The sequence below is a fragment of the Eleutherodactylus coqui genome, chromosome 2 (assembly GCF_035609145.1).
Source record: "Eleutherodactylus coqui strain aEleCoq1 chromosome 2, aEleCoq1.hap1, whole genome shotgun sequence".
In the NCBI taxonomy this organism is placed as follows: domain Eukaryota; kingdom Metazoa; phylum Chordata; class Amphibia; order Anura; family Eleutherodactylidae; genus Eleutherodactylus; species Eleutherodactylus coqui.
The window spans coordinates 218,837,064-218,853,217 of NC_089838.1; the positions used below are offsets into that span (position 1 = coordinate 218,837,064).

Consider the following 16,154-nt stretch of genomic DNA (forward strand, 5'->3'; position numbering starts at 1 on the left):
GCAGATTTTTCGGGGTTCAAAAGTCGTCTTATACGCCGGTATATACGGTAATAACATAAATTAAGTAACAAAATCACTATTATAACCCATGATATCCGTTCATTGTTGGGACCCACCAGAATTCACATAAGAGATCCCGACGTTCCACATATAGGTCAAATAAGAGGTGTTTGATCTCTATTTTCATGTGACAAAACCAAAGGGACCCCAGGTTTCAGTCTCCTTTGGCTCAAATTGTAGTCACATAAAGTGTAGAGAGGAACTACGAAGGCCACAAGACCCCGTATAGTGTCCTTAAACAGCAAACGGAGTGGATCATTATAGAGCACTTGTGTTCAAACCCCCAGAAATAATATAGCAGGGATACAAAGCAAGTGTAGGTCTTAGCTGGTTAATGTCCCCAACATTATAGTGGCAGGGAACAGAGACAGATGTAAATCTTTGTTAATGAAAGTCTCTGATTCCCCCCACTAACTCTGAATGGACATCACAATACTGAACTGACTATATCCCAATGATGAGATTTTATTTGTGGTATAAGTCAGTAAAGCAGTACCGTTATAATCAAATTCTGTAACACCATTAGGATTCTAGAAAAGTTGGTTTAAGAATGATCTTAGAAATTATGGTGTAGATGGTTCTATAGGGTCCTAAAGAAATCTAGTTTAGGATAATTCTCGCAAACTATGGTTCAGCACGTTTGACGCATTTTAGTCGTGCTACCGACTTATCAGCAACCTGTATGCTGTTGAACCTCTTGATCCATACAGGGTCGCCCCTATAGATGGATCACTTTAGACCCCAAAGGCTCATTAGGTATTTTCAAACTAGAGCCCAAATGAAATGTCAAAGTTCTTAATAAATGTCCATAAAGATAGAGGACAATCCCCCTCTGCTAGGTTTAGGTGCTTATTGCCTGTCCAAGTTCAGACACTCCATTGGGAGCTTTTTCAATTGTCAGGTTAGAACTTAAGGAGCAGCAACAACCACTGACTTGAGATTTTTGCTAATCAGGGCAATCACTCTCCGCTCATGGACAGGTGCCGGCGCTTTCCATAGCAATGCTATGGGAAGCATCGGCCGGCGAATATACTGCCGTGGACAGGGGGCCTACCACAGATACACATACAGTTAGACCTACAAATGCTGTTAGTCTTCGATTTGTTGCAAAAGTAGTTCCAGGTAGTTATAAAAAAGATAATTATTACCCTGGACTACCCTTTAGTGTAGTGTCAAATATCAACAGCATAACAAGATAATTTGCTTTGACTTCTTGGACTGCAGTCATCTTCACATTTTCCTAGTTATATGTATCTCAGCATTTGCATTACGCTTCCTCCAGCTCCACCAGGACTCCATCACAGTCTTTTGGGTGCAAGAAGACAACTGGTTTTCCATGTGCACCAGTTTTGGGTTCTTCACTTAATAACCTAATGTTTTTCTGTTTCAAATCTGACATTGCTTTTTTGATGTCATCAACCTAGAAACAAGAAAAAAAAACGTTAAAAAGATAAAATCTTATGGAAATACATAATCATTTCTGTGGTGCCTTGAAATAAGCTTTTTTATCAAATCTGTTTCGCTGCCTTAAAAAAAACTTCAAAGAAGGTAAAATGAGATTACAGTAATTTCTAGTTTAGATTTGTGGTTTAAGGCTGATTTAGACGCAACGAATTTCACTCAAAAATTGCTCAAAGCCGACTTCTGAGCGATAATTGTTGTGTCTAACTGCACTGGCATCATGCAGTTTTCGTTAAGAAATCGCTGATCGTTCTCTTTCAGCGTGCTGAAAGACAACGATGAGCCTTATCAGGAATTTACAGCGGGGTACAGCTGATTCTATTGTTTCAGCTGCATCCCACTCAGTGAACACAGGAGGGGTATGAAGAACACAGCGCTCCAGCTCTGTTCTACATTCCCCGGTCAGCGCGCACAGCTTTATAACAGCTGGGCGCTCCGAGCAGAGAACAGCTGGATGCAGAAGACAAGCGGCCCCGCTTGTCTTCTGTATACACCGCTCAAAGGGATCACCTTGTGCTGTAAAGGCACACAACAATTATCGCTCAAAAGACATCTTTGTACTTCTTTTGTTATCCAAGCATACTGGTAGGCTAACTGGCTTTCCTTGTGACTCACTGTAGCATGTTTATGCGTTTTTGTAAGAACATTTTAATCTGTGGGAAAAGCTAAATCTTGCAGAAACCAATCTGGCTATACACATTAGATACCGTATATGTGAGCAGATGCGCTTACAATCCAAAGCTCAGTTCACACCACGGTAGCTGAGGTATAGTTTATCGTATATATTTAAATGAATGCCATACACCTGAACATGTCTGGCATGGACTCATCTTAAGAGAGATTAACTACTCAGGCTAACTTCACACAGGTAAGTGCAATATCGAGCCATGAATGCGAGTTCTCAGCGGATGCAAGGCGTTTTTTTTATCTTAAAACCACCTCCCAACACTTCAGGGAAGTCAAGATCCTCCGCTGCAGAGTGTCTCCTATTGCTTTTATTGGGGAGACCTCGTATCGCACTCATGTGCATGAACCACATGAGTGTGATGTGGCTGCTGGCCCCATTGAAAACAATGGGTGATGTGTTGCGAGGGAGCACCCAAAGATAGGACGTGCTGCGATTTGTTTCCCACAGTACAGAAAGGAAAAAGAAGAAAGAAAAAAAAACCCGCTCATGTGTATGGGATTCATATTTAGTGCGCCTCCCAACGCACAAATCCCACGTGATTTTCTAGGCCATGTCAAAATGACCAGAGATTTTTGGTCCTAAAGGACCAGAAGCTTTTTAGTGATTTAGTGCTACTAAGATTATTATTGCTGCATTTCTTTCGTTACATTATAGGCCCATTTTGTATTTATTTTTTGTCCTCTTTTTTATTAGGGGTAATCTGTACAAAAAAGTTATTTATAAGTTATAGTACTCCATTTGCCAAATTAGTACATTAGCGTTCAAGGAATAGGTTCCCCATTGTGTTTCAAACTTTTTGAAACATGAGTTGTAGAGTCTTGGATTACAGGGCGGTTGTGGCAGAGCTTTAGGGTGGTGTAGGTTGGTTAAATATGATCTTATATATTTTTTTCCTTTTTTGTGACATGTCTCTTTATTGGAAAACAAAATCTGCCCCCACATAGCGGCCAGGTACAGAAGCACAGCTGTAGTCCGCTTTGAAGCTGCCGGCATCCAAGACTTAACATGTAGGATTTGCTGCCCTCTGCTAACACATGAGTGAACTGCTCTCAGCCAAGATGTAAAGAACATTGTATTCCCATTCCTTTCAATTAAAGAATGGTTTCATTATTACCGCAGTGAGAAGTAAATACAATGATGCCTACCAATATTATCAGGACATTAACCCCTTTAGGACGGAGCCCGTTATTTTCCTCCCGAATTTTATTTTTTTCCGCAATTTTAAAAAATCATAACTAGAGATGAGCGAGCATACTCGTTAAGGACAAATACTCGAGCATTGTCCTTTTCGAGTACCTGCCTGCTCGTAAGAAAAGATTCGGGTGCCGGCGGGGGGGGTGAGCGGTGTGTTGCGGGAGTGAGCAGGAGGGAGCGGGGGGGTGGGGGGCGGGGGAGAGGGAGGTCCCCCCCACCTTCCCCCCCCCCCCCCACACTCTTCCCTGCCGCCACTTGAATCTTTTCTCACGAGCGGGCACGAGTATTTGTCCTTTACGAGAATGCTCGCTCATCTCTAATCATAACTCTTATCAACGTAGCTGTTTGAGGGCTTGATTTTTGCAGAACGCGTTCTATTTTCCAATGGTACTATGTAATGTACAGTATAATGTACTGTCTTTTTTTTTTAAATCCTATGTGGAATGGGTGTGGGGGGGGGGGGGGAGGTTCTACAATTGCACACTGCAGCAAAAATGACATGAGAACTTTATTCTATGGCTCGGTACGATCAGAAAGATATCAAATTTATTTATTTTTTTGCTGTACTACTTTTAAAAGAATATACCTTTGGAAAATAATAAAATAGTTTTCTGCCACCATCCTCTAAACAACAATAACTATGTTTTCGTCAACATAGTTGTGCGAGGGCTCATTTTTTTGGAGGACATCCTGATTCTATTGGTACTATTTTGGAGTACATGCAACTTTTTATTTGCTTTTTATTATATTTTTGGGCGCAATGATACCAAATGTGTTTTTAGAGTTTCATTTAGATTTTTTAATTATAAATGTGGCAAAATGGTGGTATTTTAATCTTTTTTTAAATAATTAATAAAACTTTTTTAAAACTGATTTTTACATTTTCTTTTTCTTTCAGGGAACATAAACTTGCGATGGTTTGATGGCTCCTGCAGTATGAGGTAACGCCACAGCATTACATTATACCATGATCAGACAGGCATGGCCTAATAAGCATACTACAATAGCAGCCCTGGGGCTTTCAAAAGGCCCCCGAGGCTGCCATGGCAACCAAATGGCCCCCTTGCGATCTCATTGCCGGGGGCCGTTCAGGGCCCTGAACATCAATAGGGGGATTAATATCTCCGATCAGTGGGAGTGCTGAAATTGTGACATGACAAACGTAGAAAATTGGTTCTACTGTGTTTCCCCGAAAATAAGGCCTGCCCTGATTTTTAGCTATTTTGGGGGAGGATTGAAACATAAGCCCTACCTCGTAAAAAGCCCTAGCTAGACTACATTAAAAAAAAAAATAAAAATGAATACATTACCTAGCAGACGCGGTAAGGGTCTATCCCACTAGTCTCCGAAGTTCTGTAGCTCAGCCGTGCGTCCTGCACTCCTCGGCCACCGACAGAATATCACTTCCTGGTCACAAAGTTCATAAATCCCACCTCCAGGAGGCGATGACTCTGACTGGTTCAGCAAGTGCTGCTCTCAGCCAATCAATGTAGTGCTCACTAAACCAATGCAACGGCTGTGATTGGCTAAGAGCAGCGTTGGCTGAACCAATCAGAGCCATAACTTCCTGGAGGCGGGATTTATGAACCTTACAACCAAGAAGTGATGTTCTGTCGGCAGCAGAGCTATGGAACTTCAGAGACCAGCGGGAGGGACCCAGACTGTGGCTGGTAGGTGGGTAAAATAAGACATTCCCCGAAAATAAGACTAGCACCTCTTTGGGGCAAAATTAATATAAGACAAGGTCTTATTTTTAGGGAAACACGGTAGCACTTCTCCTGCATTACCGGAGGACACACATAACTATGACACTGAACAGGTAATCATTTTCCTCAATGGTTTTAGTTGAGGCAATACCTCAATGCAAATATGATGCATTCCACCAGCCTTGTTCTTCTGAAGGAAGCCAGAGATGGGGCTGTTCTTTCCCAGAGGATGAAGGAGTTCCAGCTTTGTGTTTCCAAGTTCCACAAAAATAGTATACACTCCATGGTCAGGAAGGGGAACGGTCTCACTCACTTTTGCTCCCAAAACATTTTGGTATAAGGATTTGGCTTTTTCCAAGTCGGGTACAGCAATGGCGACATGATTTAGGCGTCCTAAATTCCATAAGGCACTTGGAGTCTTCTGAACCAAAGTTTGTGAAGAGGATATGTTCCTCCTTGTATGGATGGCCCCACGGAATCTACAAATTAGACCTGTCAATGCAGAAAAGCAGATTTACATCTACTAAACTGGACAAGTGTTGGAGCCCACGAGTTCTCAAATCGCACCCTCATCCAAGTCTAAAAGACTATAATAAAAATAGTTTGCAGAAATGCACAGAAAGACAAACTTTACCTGCGGACCCAAACCTACTAAATTACATTCTCCAGAGATAGCCAATAAAAAAGTCCTTGCTAAACTGCAACCAGGAATCGCCCTAGCTAACCGGCATCCAAATTGCTTCTTCAGAAAGGTCACATTCCCTTCATTTACTCTACATCTACTAGCCAGAGTCTAAAAGGACATCAGGAGGGTCAGCAGCACCCTGGGAAGTACTGACATTATCATATGAGGACAAGAGGCTCCTGCTCTATAGGAGGCTATAGGTAACATCGGACTGCCTCTGCAGGGTCTCCCAATGTCACTTCAACCTTTGTGCGGGAGACGCAGAACCCATGAAATTAAGGCAACCCTGCCTAAACAAAGTAGGATAATGGAGCCAATGTGGGTGTCCCTATTTATACTAATACACAATTCCCAGGGGGTCATCTACTAATTCACTGCTGGTTTGTCCTGAGGACTGGTAAATTAATTACTTTCAAGGCATCATATTGTTCATCGCTAAAAAATCTGGCAAGGTTGCCCATTTGCCAACTTCACTGCTCTGAGCTACACTGACATAATGGGTTTGACTTGTATATAAAACGCAAAATCTGTTTGTTTGTGTCGTATATAGATCCACAGTTCTGGTCCAATTTGAGTGAAATTTAGCGTGAGCATTCTTCAGCACCAGGCGGCGAATACTGGGGGAATTAAAAATCGAAAATTCACCGACTTCCTCTGTAATTTTTGTTAACAATAGCAACCAATCACAGCTCAGCTTTCATTTCTCATACTGCTGAGGTAAAATAAAAGCTGCACTGTGATTGGTTGCTATGGGCAACACAGATTTTCTTTTGGACGACTTCCTTAAGAGTACGGTTCTAGGCTCCTATTTGTAGCCCACTTTGGATATTCCAGGACTGATATTCATAAAGTCGCCATGCAACACAGAGTGTATCACCTATTATATACACAATGTAGGGGTATATCCCCTAGTGAGAGGTATAACTGAAGTTTTTTATTTTATCTTCCTTTGATGAAAAAGAAAAATTGAACTTTTTTTTTTTTAGGTATAAAAAGAGCCCAAGTCTAGATTACGGAAACCTCATGTGGGGTAGATAATGCGGTAATATTATCAACGCTAAATCACGCAAAAACGTACTTAACGACCGCTTATATGTCTTGACGACGGCTTTTTGATGGCAGCTGCATTAGAAGCCTGGCACGGGTCTCCCATGCTAAGGGGAGCGGGTGCTTGGCTGTTGCACGACAGCAGGGACTGAAGAAACCCCAGATTGCCGGTGTTTAACCCTTTACATGTCGCGGTCAGAGTGACCGTTGCATTTAAAAGACTGACAGAGGAAGGAGGCCCCGCTCTATAACCCATCGGACCCCAACTGATGACTTGCTATGGCATAAATAAATCTATATCTCACACTTGTTATATTTCTGCGTTCTTAATGACCCAGAGAAATAGGTTAGTATAGCCAGCACAGTGCAGGTCATGAAAAACAAAGAAATACAAGAAAACATGGCAAAAATCACTAATTTTTGCCATGTCGCCTTACAAAAAGATGGAATTAAAAGGGATCAAAATGTCACATGGATCAAAAAATGGTACTATTAAAAAGTACAGCTCATTCCACAAATAAAGAAAAAACCCTTTCACAGCACCCATGATAGAAAAAGAAAAAGAGGTTAGGGGTCTTTGAATGCAGCGATAAACAAAAAATACATTTTTTTAAAAATGCGAAAAGTTGCAAAAAAAAATAAAAATTGGTATTGGGATAATTGACCTGCCCTGTAGTATTAGTTTAAAACCTCAGTTACACAAGCGATTTTTAAGCGCACAAAAAGCCGCGCAAAACGATTGCTGATCAGGTGGTTAAAAATCGTGTGAACGGGCAACGTTTTATGCACAGAAGACCTGAGCTTAAGGCGCATGAAAATCACCCAATCACTGAAGCAGGTGCGCTTTAAAAAGGACAGCAGCTCCAGGAAGGGAGAGAAGAATCCCCAATAGCTCTCTCTCACTGCTATTGGGGATTAATCCATAATCCCATTCTCTCTCCCCCTGTTCTGTGGGGTATCCCCATAGCTCGAAGAGAGTGGGTGGGGCTATATGGCTTCTCACTGAGATAACGTATAGCAAATAGAGGGGCGGGGCTAGAGGGGCACTGCTAGAGGGCGGATCCCTGTAGCCACACCCCCTCGTGCTCTCGGGGGGAAACCCTGTAACTCCACCCCCTCTCTCCTCCCACTATAGAGAAATTCCTTGGGGAATTACATGCCCCGCTGGAAACTCCTGTTAGTCCCCACGGGGATTAAGGGAACCTTTGGGTTGTCCCCTGATCCCTGCGGGGGCTAAGAAGAGTTTGCAGCGGGACATTTAAAATGTGCTCCTGGGCAGCAGGTTTAAAATGTCCCGCTGTAGGCCGTGGGGAATCTTCTTTTCCTGCACAGGAGTTTCCATAAACTCCTGCTACCAAAGGAGTCAATGGAAACTCCTCCGGAGGGGAACCAAAGTTCAGGTCCTATCTTTGGTGCGCACCACGGTGCTCCATGGGACCCGCAGCATGTCCTGTCTTTGTTAGGTGCACACTATTTTGCACGCCTAACATTCTCTCATTTGAGCGCTTCTATAAGAACCCATTGATTCCTATTAAAAGCGCATTCTGTGTGCTAGCAGCGCAAAAACAACATTTGTCTGACCGAGGCCTAAAAAAAAAACAAAAAAGCATGCCAGGATTGCAGATTTTGGCCTCAGGTCCACTAGCTAAATGGAATTGCGGATTTTGCCCATAGGGAATCATTGGCCATCCGCGGTCCATTAAATTGATTTTTGCACCCGCGGATGACATTTTAAAAGAATTGCGTTTTTCATGCGCGGGAGAAAAACGCGGCATGCTCCATTTTGTGTGGATATCTGCATGCAAAAAAAAAACATTTAAAGCAAATCCGCGCGGAATCTGCCACGGATTGTATTTTTCAAATGGACATGAGGCCTTAGTTACTCTTCTCTCTAGAAAAAAAAAATGGAATTAAAAGCAAAAAAATTTAATGTTTCCAAAAACTGGATAAGTGAAGACAAGAGTTCAACCCACCAAAAACAAGCCCTCATAGAGCTCCGGCGATGGAACAATAAAAATGCTAGGACTCTTGGAAGGCGGCGACAAAAGAGCAAATCTTTAGAAAAAGTGTTGTGTCCAAGAAGATCAAAGCATAAAAACAGAACTGCATAAGCTTGGCATTGCCCGAATCGCGTGGACCCGGAGAATAAGGGCAGCACTATTTATCAGTCGCACAGAACTCTAAAAATTAAATCCAAATAGCAGATGGCAGAGGGTTTTTTTCCCCAATCCTCCTAGAATTTTTTTATTTTTTTTAAAGTTATACAACACATTATAAGTACCGAAATAATGGTGCCATTAAAAAAGACAACTTGTCCAGCAAAAACCAAGCCCTCACATGGCCAGGTGGACTGAAGAGTTAAAAGGTTCTGGCTGCTGGCTGCATGGTAAACTCTGCTTCCGGATGAGCGCATAAGAAACACAGAAGGGGAAAGTGTAGAATGTGTGAAGCGGTGGGGTATAACAGGAGCCCGGCCAGGAATCTGAATAAGGCCTCATGGCCACGGCCGGGTCAGATTCCACCTGCAGAATATCGCAGCCGAATCAGACCCGGCGCCCCCAGAGACCCCATACTCACCTCTCCGGATCCACAGCGAATGTATTTTAACCGGCGAGCCGGCACGCATGCGCAGTGCATGAAGCCCCGGGCGGTGACGTGGATTCCTGTGATACTTCCACCGTGCAGACCATCGCGGGACGCATGGAAGCCACCCATGCAATTTTCCACACAGAATAGGACCGGTTGCAATTCTCCCCCGCAAGCGGGAAATCACAGTCGCGGTCCGATCGTGGGCAGGGGAGAATCGTTTACCACAGCAGGTCTATGGACGGACATTGCTGCGCAATTCGTGGCGGGCGTCTGACCGCAAATTCTGCAGCAATAATCCATCTCTGGGCATTCGGCCCAAGGGCTCCAACACACTTCCGTTTTTTTAATGGTTTCCGCTTGTGTGTAGGAAGCAGCGGATCTCCATAGGAAGTAACGAACAGTATTTGCTGCGGATTCGCGGCGCAGACGCTGACCGTGGTTGCCACAGAAAATATCTGCCCGTGTGCGGGAGGCTTGAGTGACCACCAGTAAAGAAGCACGAGGAAGGATAGTGGCTGCTGACACCTGCAGTGACCGTCTGTTACCACAGGGGGCGACACGCAGCTTCACTAATAACCCATACTGCAGGTATACCTCATCCACAGTGGGGGGCAGTATGGCAAATACGGGGGCTCCTGATGGTTCATCTGATCATACAAGGGTTAAAAGCATGATGATGGGGTATTACTGGAAGTGCCACGACCTAACAGCCTGGGAAGCAATGGAGTTGGATAAACCTGAGATGCAGGGGACCGCTTGTGGACGGATGTGTCCAATCTCTCTGTACCGGCCCCCGTCAGTCATGACACGGCGACACAGCCCCGTCCAGCAGCAACGCTAGGGACATAATGCAGTAACGACAGCCCGCTCTCTACCAGACCTCCGTTACCTGTCACCCTGACCATGGGCGCCGCCATGTTGCTTGCGTTTCTTGAATAAAACTTCCTTCCTAAGGACTTCCGGCTCTGCCTGTTACGTCACTGGCGACGGGGAGCCTAGACGCCATCTTGGATATGGGCATCCTGATAGCAATGCAGTGCTAATACTTGTATGTATACTTGGTATATACTCTTGCATCAGATGATATCAAGTGTGGGAATGCTGTAATGTACATTTATGTCGTATTCTTTCCACATCTACTACAGAAACATTATTAGGCGGCTACTTATGTGGAATGTACACTAATTGTAAAAACATCCACCCCTAGCAAGAGTTATCAGAACTGGATGAAACTTTGTGATTGTAACATTGATATACAGATAGGGCTGTCTATGCAGAGCGCCTATCAAGCCGTGCACTTGATGGGCACTCTGCATAGGCAGCTCTGGGGCCTTTCAGGAGGTCCCCGGCTGCCTAGCAACCACACAGCGTCCCGCTATCTCATCGTTGGACGCTGTACGGGCCCCCTGAACGTCAGGTGCAGGCTGTTTCTTACAGCGGGAACCCGGCGGCAGCAGTTCCGACGAGCCGCGCCGCTCGTCAGAACTGTTAACACTTTAAATACCGCTGTCAGAGCGGTATTTAAAGTGTTAACAGTTCCGACAAGCGCCACGGCTCGTCGGAACTGCTGCCGCCGGGTGCCCGCTGTAAGAACAGCCGGCACCCGACGTTGTATGGAGCGGGATCCACCCGCGATCCCCTCCATACAACCATTTGTTCGACTTGCGAACAAAACGGACTTGCGAACGGGCTCCCGGAACGGAACCTGTTCGCAAGTCAGGGACTAACTGTACGTGATTACAATATCAGAGCAAGAGGAGAATGTATTGTGGAACACTAACCTCTTGTAGGGATGCTCTAGTACCCTGCTGTACCGCCTCTAGCTTGAATACAAGATGTGATACAGGTGGGCATGGAGGCTCTAGTACATTGCTGTACCACCTCTAGCTTGGATGCAAGATGTGATACGGGCGAGTATGGAGGCTCTAGTGCCCAGTTGTACCACCCCTAGTTTGGATCAAAGTTTTGATCCTGGTGGATGTGGAGGCTCTAGTACTCTGTTGTACCACCGCTAGCTTGGATACAAGATGTGATACAGGTGGGCATGGAGACTCTTGTACCCTGTTGTACCACCGCTAGCTTGGATACAAAATGTGATACAGGTGGGCATGGAGGCTCTAGTACTCTGTTGTACCACCTCTAGCTTGAATGAAAGATGTGATACAGGCAGACATGGAGGCTCTACTACCCTGTTGTACCACCGCTAGCTTGGATACAAGATGTGATACAGGTGGGCATGGAGGCTCTAGTACCCTGTTGTACCACCCCTAGCTTGGATACAAGATGTGATACAGGTGGGCATGGAGGCTCTAGTACCCTGTTGTACCACCCCTAGCTTGGATACAAGATGTGATACAGGTGGGCATGGAGGCTCTAGTATATTGCTGTACCGCCTCTAGCTTGGATACAAGATGTGATACGGGCGAGCAGGGAGGCTCTAGTACTCTGTTGTACCACCGCTAGCTTGGATACAAGATGTGATACAGGGGGGCATGGAGGCTCTAGTACCCTGTTGTACCACCCCTAGCTTGGATACAAGATGTGATAAAGGTGGGCATGATGCTCTAGTACCCTGTTGTAACACCCCTAGCTTGGATACAAGATGTGATACAGGTGGGCATGGAGGCTCTTGTACCCTGTTGTACCACCGCTAGCTTGGATACAAGATGTGATACAGGTGGGCATGGAGGCTCTAGTACCCTGTTGTACCACCCCTAGCTTGAATGAAAGATGTGATACAGGCAGGCATGGAGGCTCTACTACCCTGTTGTACCACCGCTAGCTTGGTTACAAGATGTGATACAGGTGGGCATGGAGGCTCTAGTACCCTGTTGTACCACCCCTAGCTTGGATACAAGATGTGATACAGGTGGGCATGGAGGCTCTAGTACCCTGTTGTACCACCCCTAGCTTGGATACAAGATGTGATACAGGTGGGCATGGAGGCTCTAGTATATTGCTGTACCGCCTCTAGCTTGGATACAAGATGTGATACAGGCGAGCATGGAGGCTCTAGTACCCAGTTGTACCGCCACTAGTTTGGATCAAAGTTTTGATCCTGGTGGATGTGGAGGATCTAGTACTCTGTTGTACCACCTCTAGCTTGGATGAAAGATGTGATACAGGCAGGCATGGAGGCTCTAGTACCCTGTTGTACCACCTTTAGCTTGGATACAAGATGTGATACGAGCGGCATGGAGGCTCTAATACCCTGTTGTACCACCTCTAGCTTGGATGAAAGATGTGATACAGATGGGCATGGAGGCTCTAGTACCCTGTTGTACCGCCTCTAGCTTGAATACAAGATGTTAACCGGGCCAGCGTGGAGGCTCTAGTACCCTGTTGTACCACCTCATGCTTGTATAAAAGATGTGATACAGGTGGGCATGGAGGTTCTAGTACCCTGTTGTGCCGCCTCTAGCTTGGAAACAAGATATGATCCGGGCGGGCATGGAGGCTCTAATACCCTGTTGTACTGCCTCTACCTTGGATACAAGGTGTGATTTGGGTGCGCATGGAGGCTCTAATACCCTGTTGTACTGCCTCTAGCTTGGCTACAAGATGTGAAACGGGTGCACATGGAGGGTCTAGTACCCTGTTGTACCGCCTCTAGCTTGGATACAAGATGTGATATGGGTGCACATGGAGGCTCTAGTACCCTGTTGTACCCCTCTAGCTTGGATGCAAGATGGTATACAGGCGGACATGGAGGCTCTAGTACCCTGTTGTACTGCCTCTAGCTTGGATGCAAGATGTGATACAGCAGGCATGGAGGCATACAAGTTCTGTATAGTAAAAATTACAAAAATGGTAAAAATAGCAAAAATTATACACGTGATACACTACATAAATATGCTCGTGTAAACAAACCCTTACAATACAGTCTTACAATTCCAATCGTCCCGTTGAAGGCAACCATAAGGCTGATGTTGCCCTCAGTGAAAATAAGTTTGACACCCCTGGTCTAGATCTTGCAAACTTGTAAGCTGTTGTACTTGGCGTCCCAGATGACCCCACACATGTTCTACTGGTGATAAATCTGATGACCGGGCAGCCATAGATGTGTGACAATGTTGTGGAGACATTCCTGTGACCTCCTTGTGTGTGCGGCCGGCCGAGCATTACCCTGCTGGAAAATGCCTCTTGGGAGCCGCCATGAGAGGAACACACGTGTCTGCAGGATGTCCTGAACATATCGCTGAGCTGTCATTGTCCCTCGTACCACTACTAGGGGTGACAGACTGTCGTATGTGATGGCCACCCCTTTTAGCTTTCAGAGTGTTTTCCACATGTCATCGATGTCTAGTGGATGCAGGACACATTTATTTCCATACTTACCAACTTTTAGGACACTATATTCAGCTGCTACCAGGACCACCCAGGAAAGTCTCCGAAACAGGCGCTTTCCAGCAGGGTGTGGATAAATCTCTATTCGCAGGATTGCTTCATCAAAATTGGGGCTGTTGGCAAGCATGTCTTTCCCATGTAACGCACTACATTTTGTAGCTTCTATGCATTATATGTTGGCACAGCCGCATTGTGTATATTTAGGCTTACCCCTCTGCTACTCAAAAATACCAACCAGATTTGGATGTATTTACAGCCACATTTTGTGACACAAATCATAGGAGAAAACTGCCACAAAACTGCTCTTGTAAATACACCCAAACATATAAAAAGTGGGTGTAGTATAGGGTGTAATTTGACGCTAGACAACAAGTTACTGCAGGGTGATTCTCTTGCTGGGAACCCCAAACATTCCTCATTAGCTTAGTAATAGAGATGAGCGAGTATACCCGCTAAGGCTAACTACTTGAGCGAGTAGTGCCTTAGCCGAGTATCCTCCTGCTCGTCTCTAAAGATTCGGGGGCCGGCGGCGGGCGGGGAGCATCGGGGGAGAGCAGGGAGGAACGGAGGGGAGATCTCTCTCTCCCCCCGCTTCCCCCTGCTCACCGCCGCAACTCACCTGTCACCCGCGCCAGCAGCCGAATCTTTACAGACGAGCGGGAGGATACTCGGCTAAGGCACTACTGGCTCGAGTAGTTAGCCTTAGCGAGTATACTCACTCATCTCTACTTAGTAATTTTTGCATGGTTTCCTATAAAAATGGATCTGTATTGGGGGAGTGGCCTAGATCCGAGAAGAAGACATGTACTCGCTCAGCTCCTGCAAAGCAAGTGGGAAAAAATGAAATACAGCTACCCGGAATCGGTTTACTGATATTCCAAGAAATACCCAGACTTACCTATGACCTGTGAGCGACCCAACGGGCTTCCAGTATGATTGTTCTATAGCGGGGGGGATCGCCTCCAGATTCTTCCTGGTCAGCAGCGGGGTCCGCTACCCAGGACGCTCCTGGATTTGACAACTGGTGTCTTGGCACTTTCAGTCTGCAGCCTTCCTGGACTGACATCCCCCAGTGCCGGGTCTTATCACTGCTGCAGTATTGCAGGTCTCTACTGGGTCCGGGATCTTTCCAGCTGCCCGCGCGTCTTCCTCACCACTGCTACCTGTGAAGGTATCTTCTCTGACCACGAGGCAAGCAACAGATCCCTCCAAAGTTGTACTACCACTCGTCTCACCTGCCCATGGTACACAGTGTACCCCAGCACAGAGTTTAAGGCTTCATGTCCATGGGCGGATCAAATTCCGCATGCCGGAGCCCGCAGCGAAATCCGACCCTGCCTGCGGCCAAGGACACTGCGGGTCTTCTGCTTACCAATCCAGGTCTTCATTACTTTCACTGTGGATGTGTGCAGAACCTCTGTCTGGCGCGGCTTTGACATGCGCAGTGGAGGGTTTTTTTAAACTCCTGCTTTCCCACGGAATCTGTGGCCCGTCCGCAATTCACTTGCTGCTGGACCACAGATCAGACGGCTTCCATTGGCTTCAATGGAAGCCGTCCATGCGGGATCCACACTGAAAGCATGTTGCAATTTTTTTTCCGGGCCAAAAGGTCTGCAAAATAAAATCAGCATGCTTTATTTCATTTGCGGATGCCCATGTATCCCTATGGGGGGCTTAATTTGGAGACATCAAATGCGCAAATCAAACCCGTCCGTGGACATTGGGCTTAACAAAAGCCTCCACAGCAATCTTGCACTCGAGTTGCACTTGACACTAAGTATGGCTGTGGGGGTCACTACCCTTTTACAGGAGCCCAGAGATACAAAGAGGACAATCTGAACATAAGAGGGGTCGTATTCCACCAGGATCAATTGCTCCTCATCTCCCATTGTATTAATTATATGGGATTGCAGATCTAACTGCGTGATAAAAGATTAGACAGCTTTTTGACACATTGTGGAAGTCTACTACCTCCATTTTATATATTACTGCATCTAATAACAGAAGTGACTCTGATAAACTACAGACCTGTACCCAAATCTTTTATGGCACAAAATTTTCTTATATAGATATCCACTACGCAACTCACATACATCACTACCATCTAGTGGTTGAATGTGATATAACATTTAACTACATGTGCTATATAGGACACGTAAAGAAAGGGTCTCTCATTTGTTCTATGCAGAACTACCCTTAAAACACACGTAACTAATCTGATACCCTTTATCTGGAGGCTTGAAACGGACACCTTCATGACGTACACAGGATTATAAAACTCTGATGTAGTCATGCCCGCGACAACTGTCTTATAGAGGAGATTTATCAAAAAGAGACACATTTTTTTACTCTACCTTCCCCTACCATTTTCATTTAT

At 45.5% G+C, this 16,154-nt stretch overlaps 1 protein-coding gene across 1 annotated transcript; it reads right to left on the reverse strand.

Moving 5' to 3' along the window:
- Window positions 1-835: 835 nt before the first annotated feature.
- On the reverse strand, window positions 836-10,381 carry MCEE (methylmalonyl-CoA epimerase). The gene is made up of 3 exons (XM_066592502.1): window positions 10,320-10,381; window positions 5,261-5,601; window positions 836-1,480 (listed from the first exon to the last, which is right to left on the reverse strand). The coding sequence occupies exons 1-3, from the start codon at window positions 10,345-10,347 to the stop codon at window positions 1,328-1,330; spliced, it is 522 nt and encodes a 173-aa protein (XP_066448599.1). The 5' UTR covers window positions 10,348-10,381; the 3' UTR covers window positions 836-1,327.
- Between the last annotated feature and the right edge of the window lie 5,773 nt (window positions 10,382-16,154).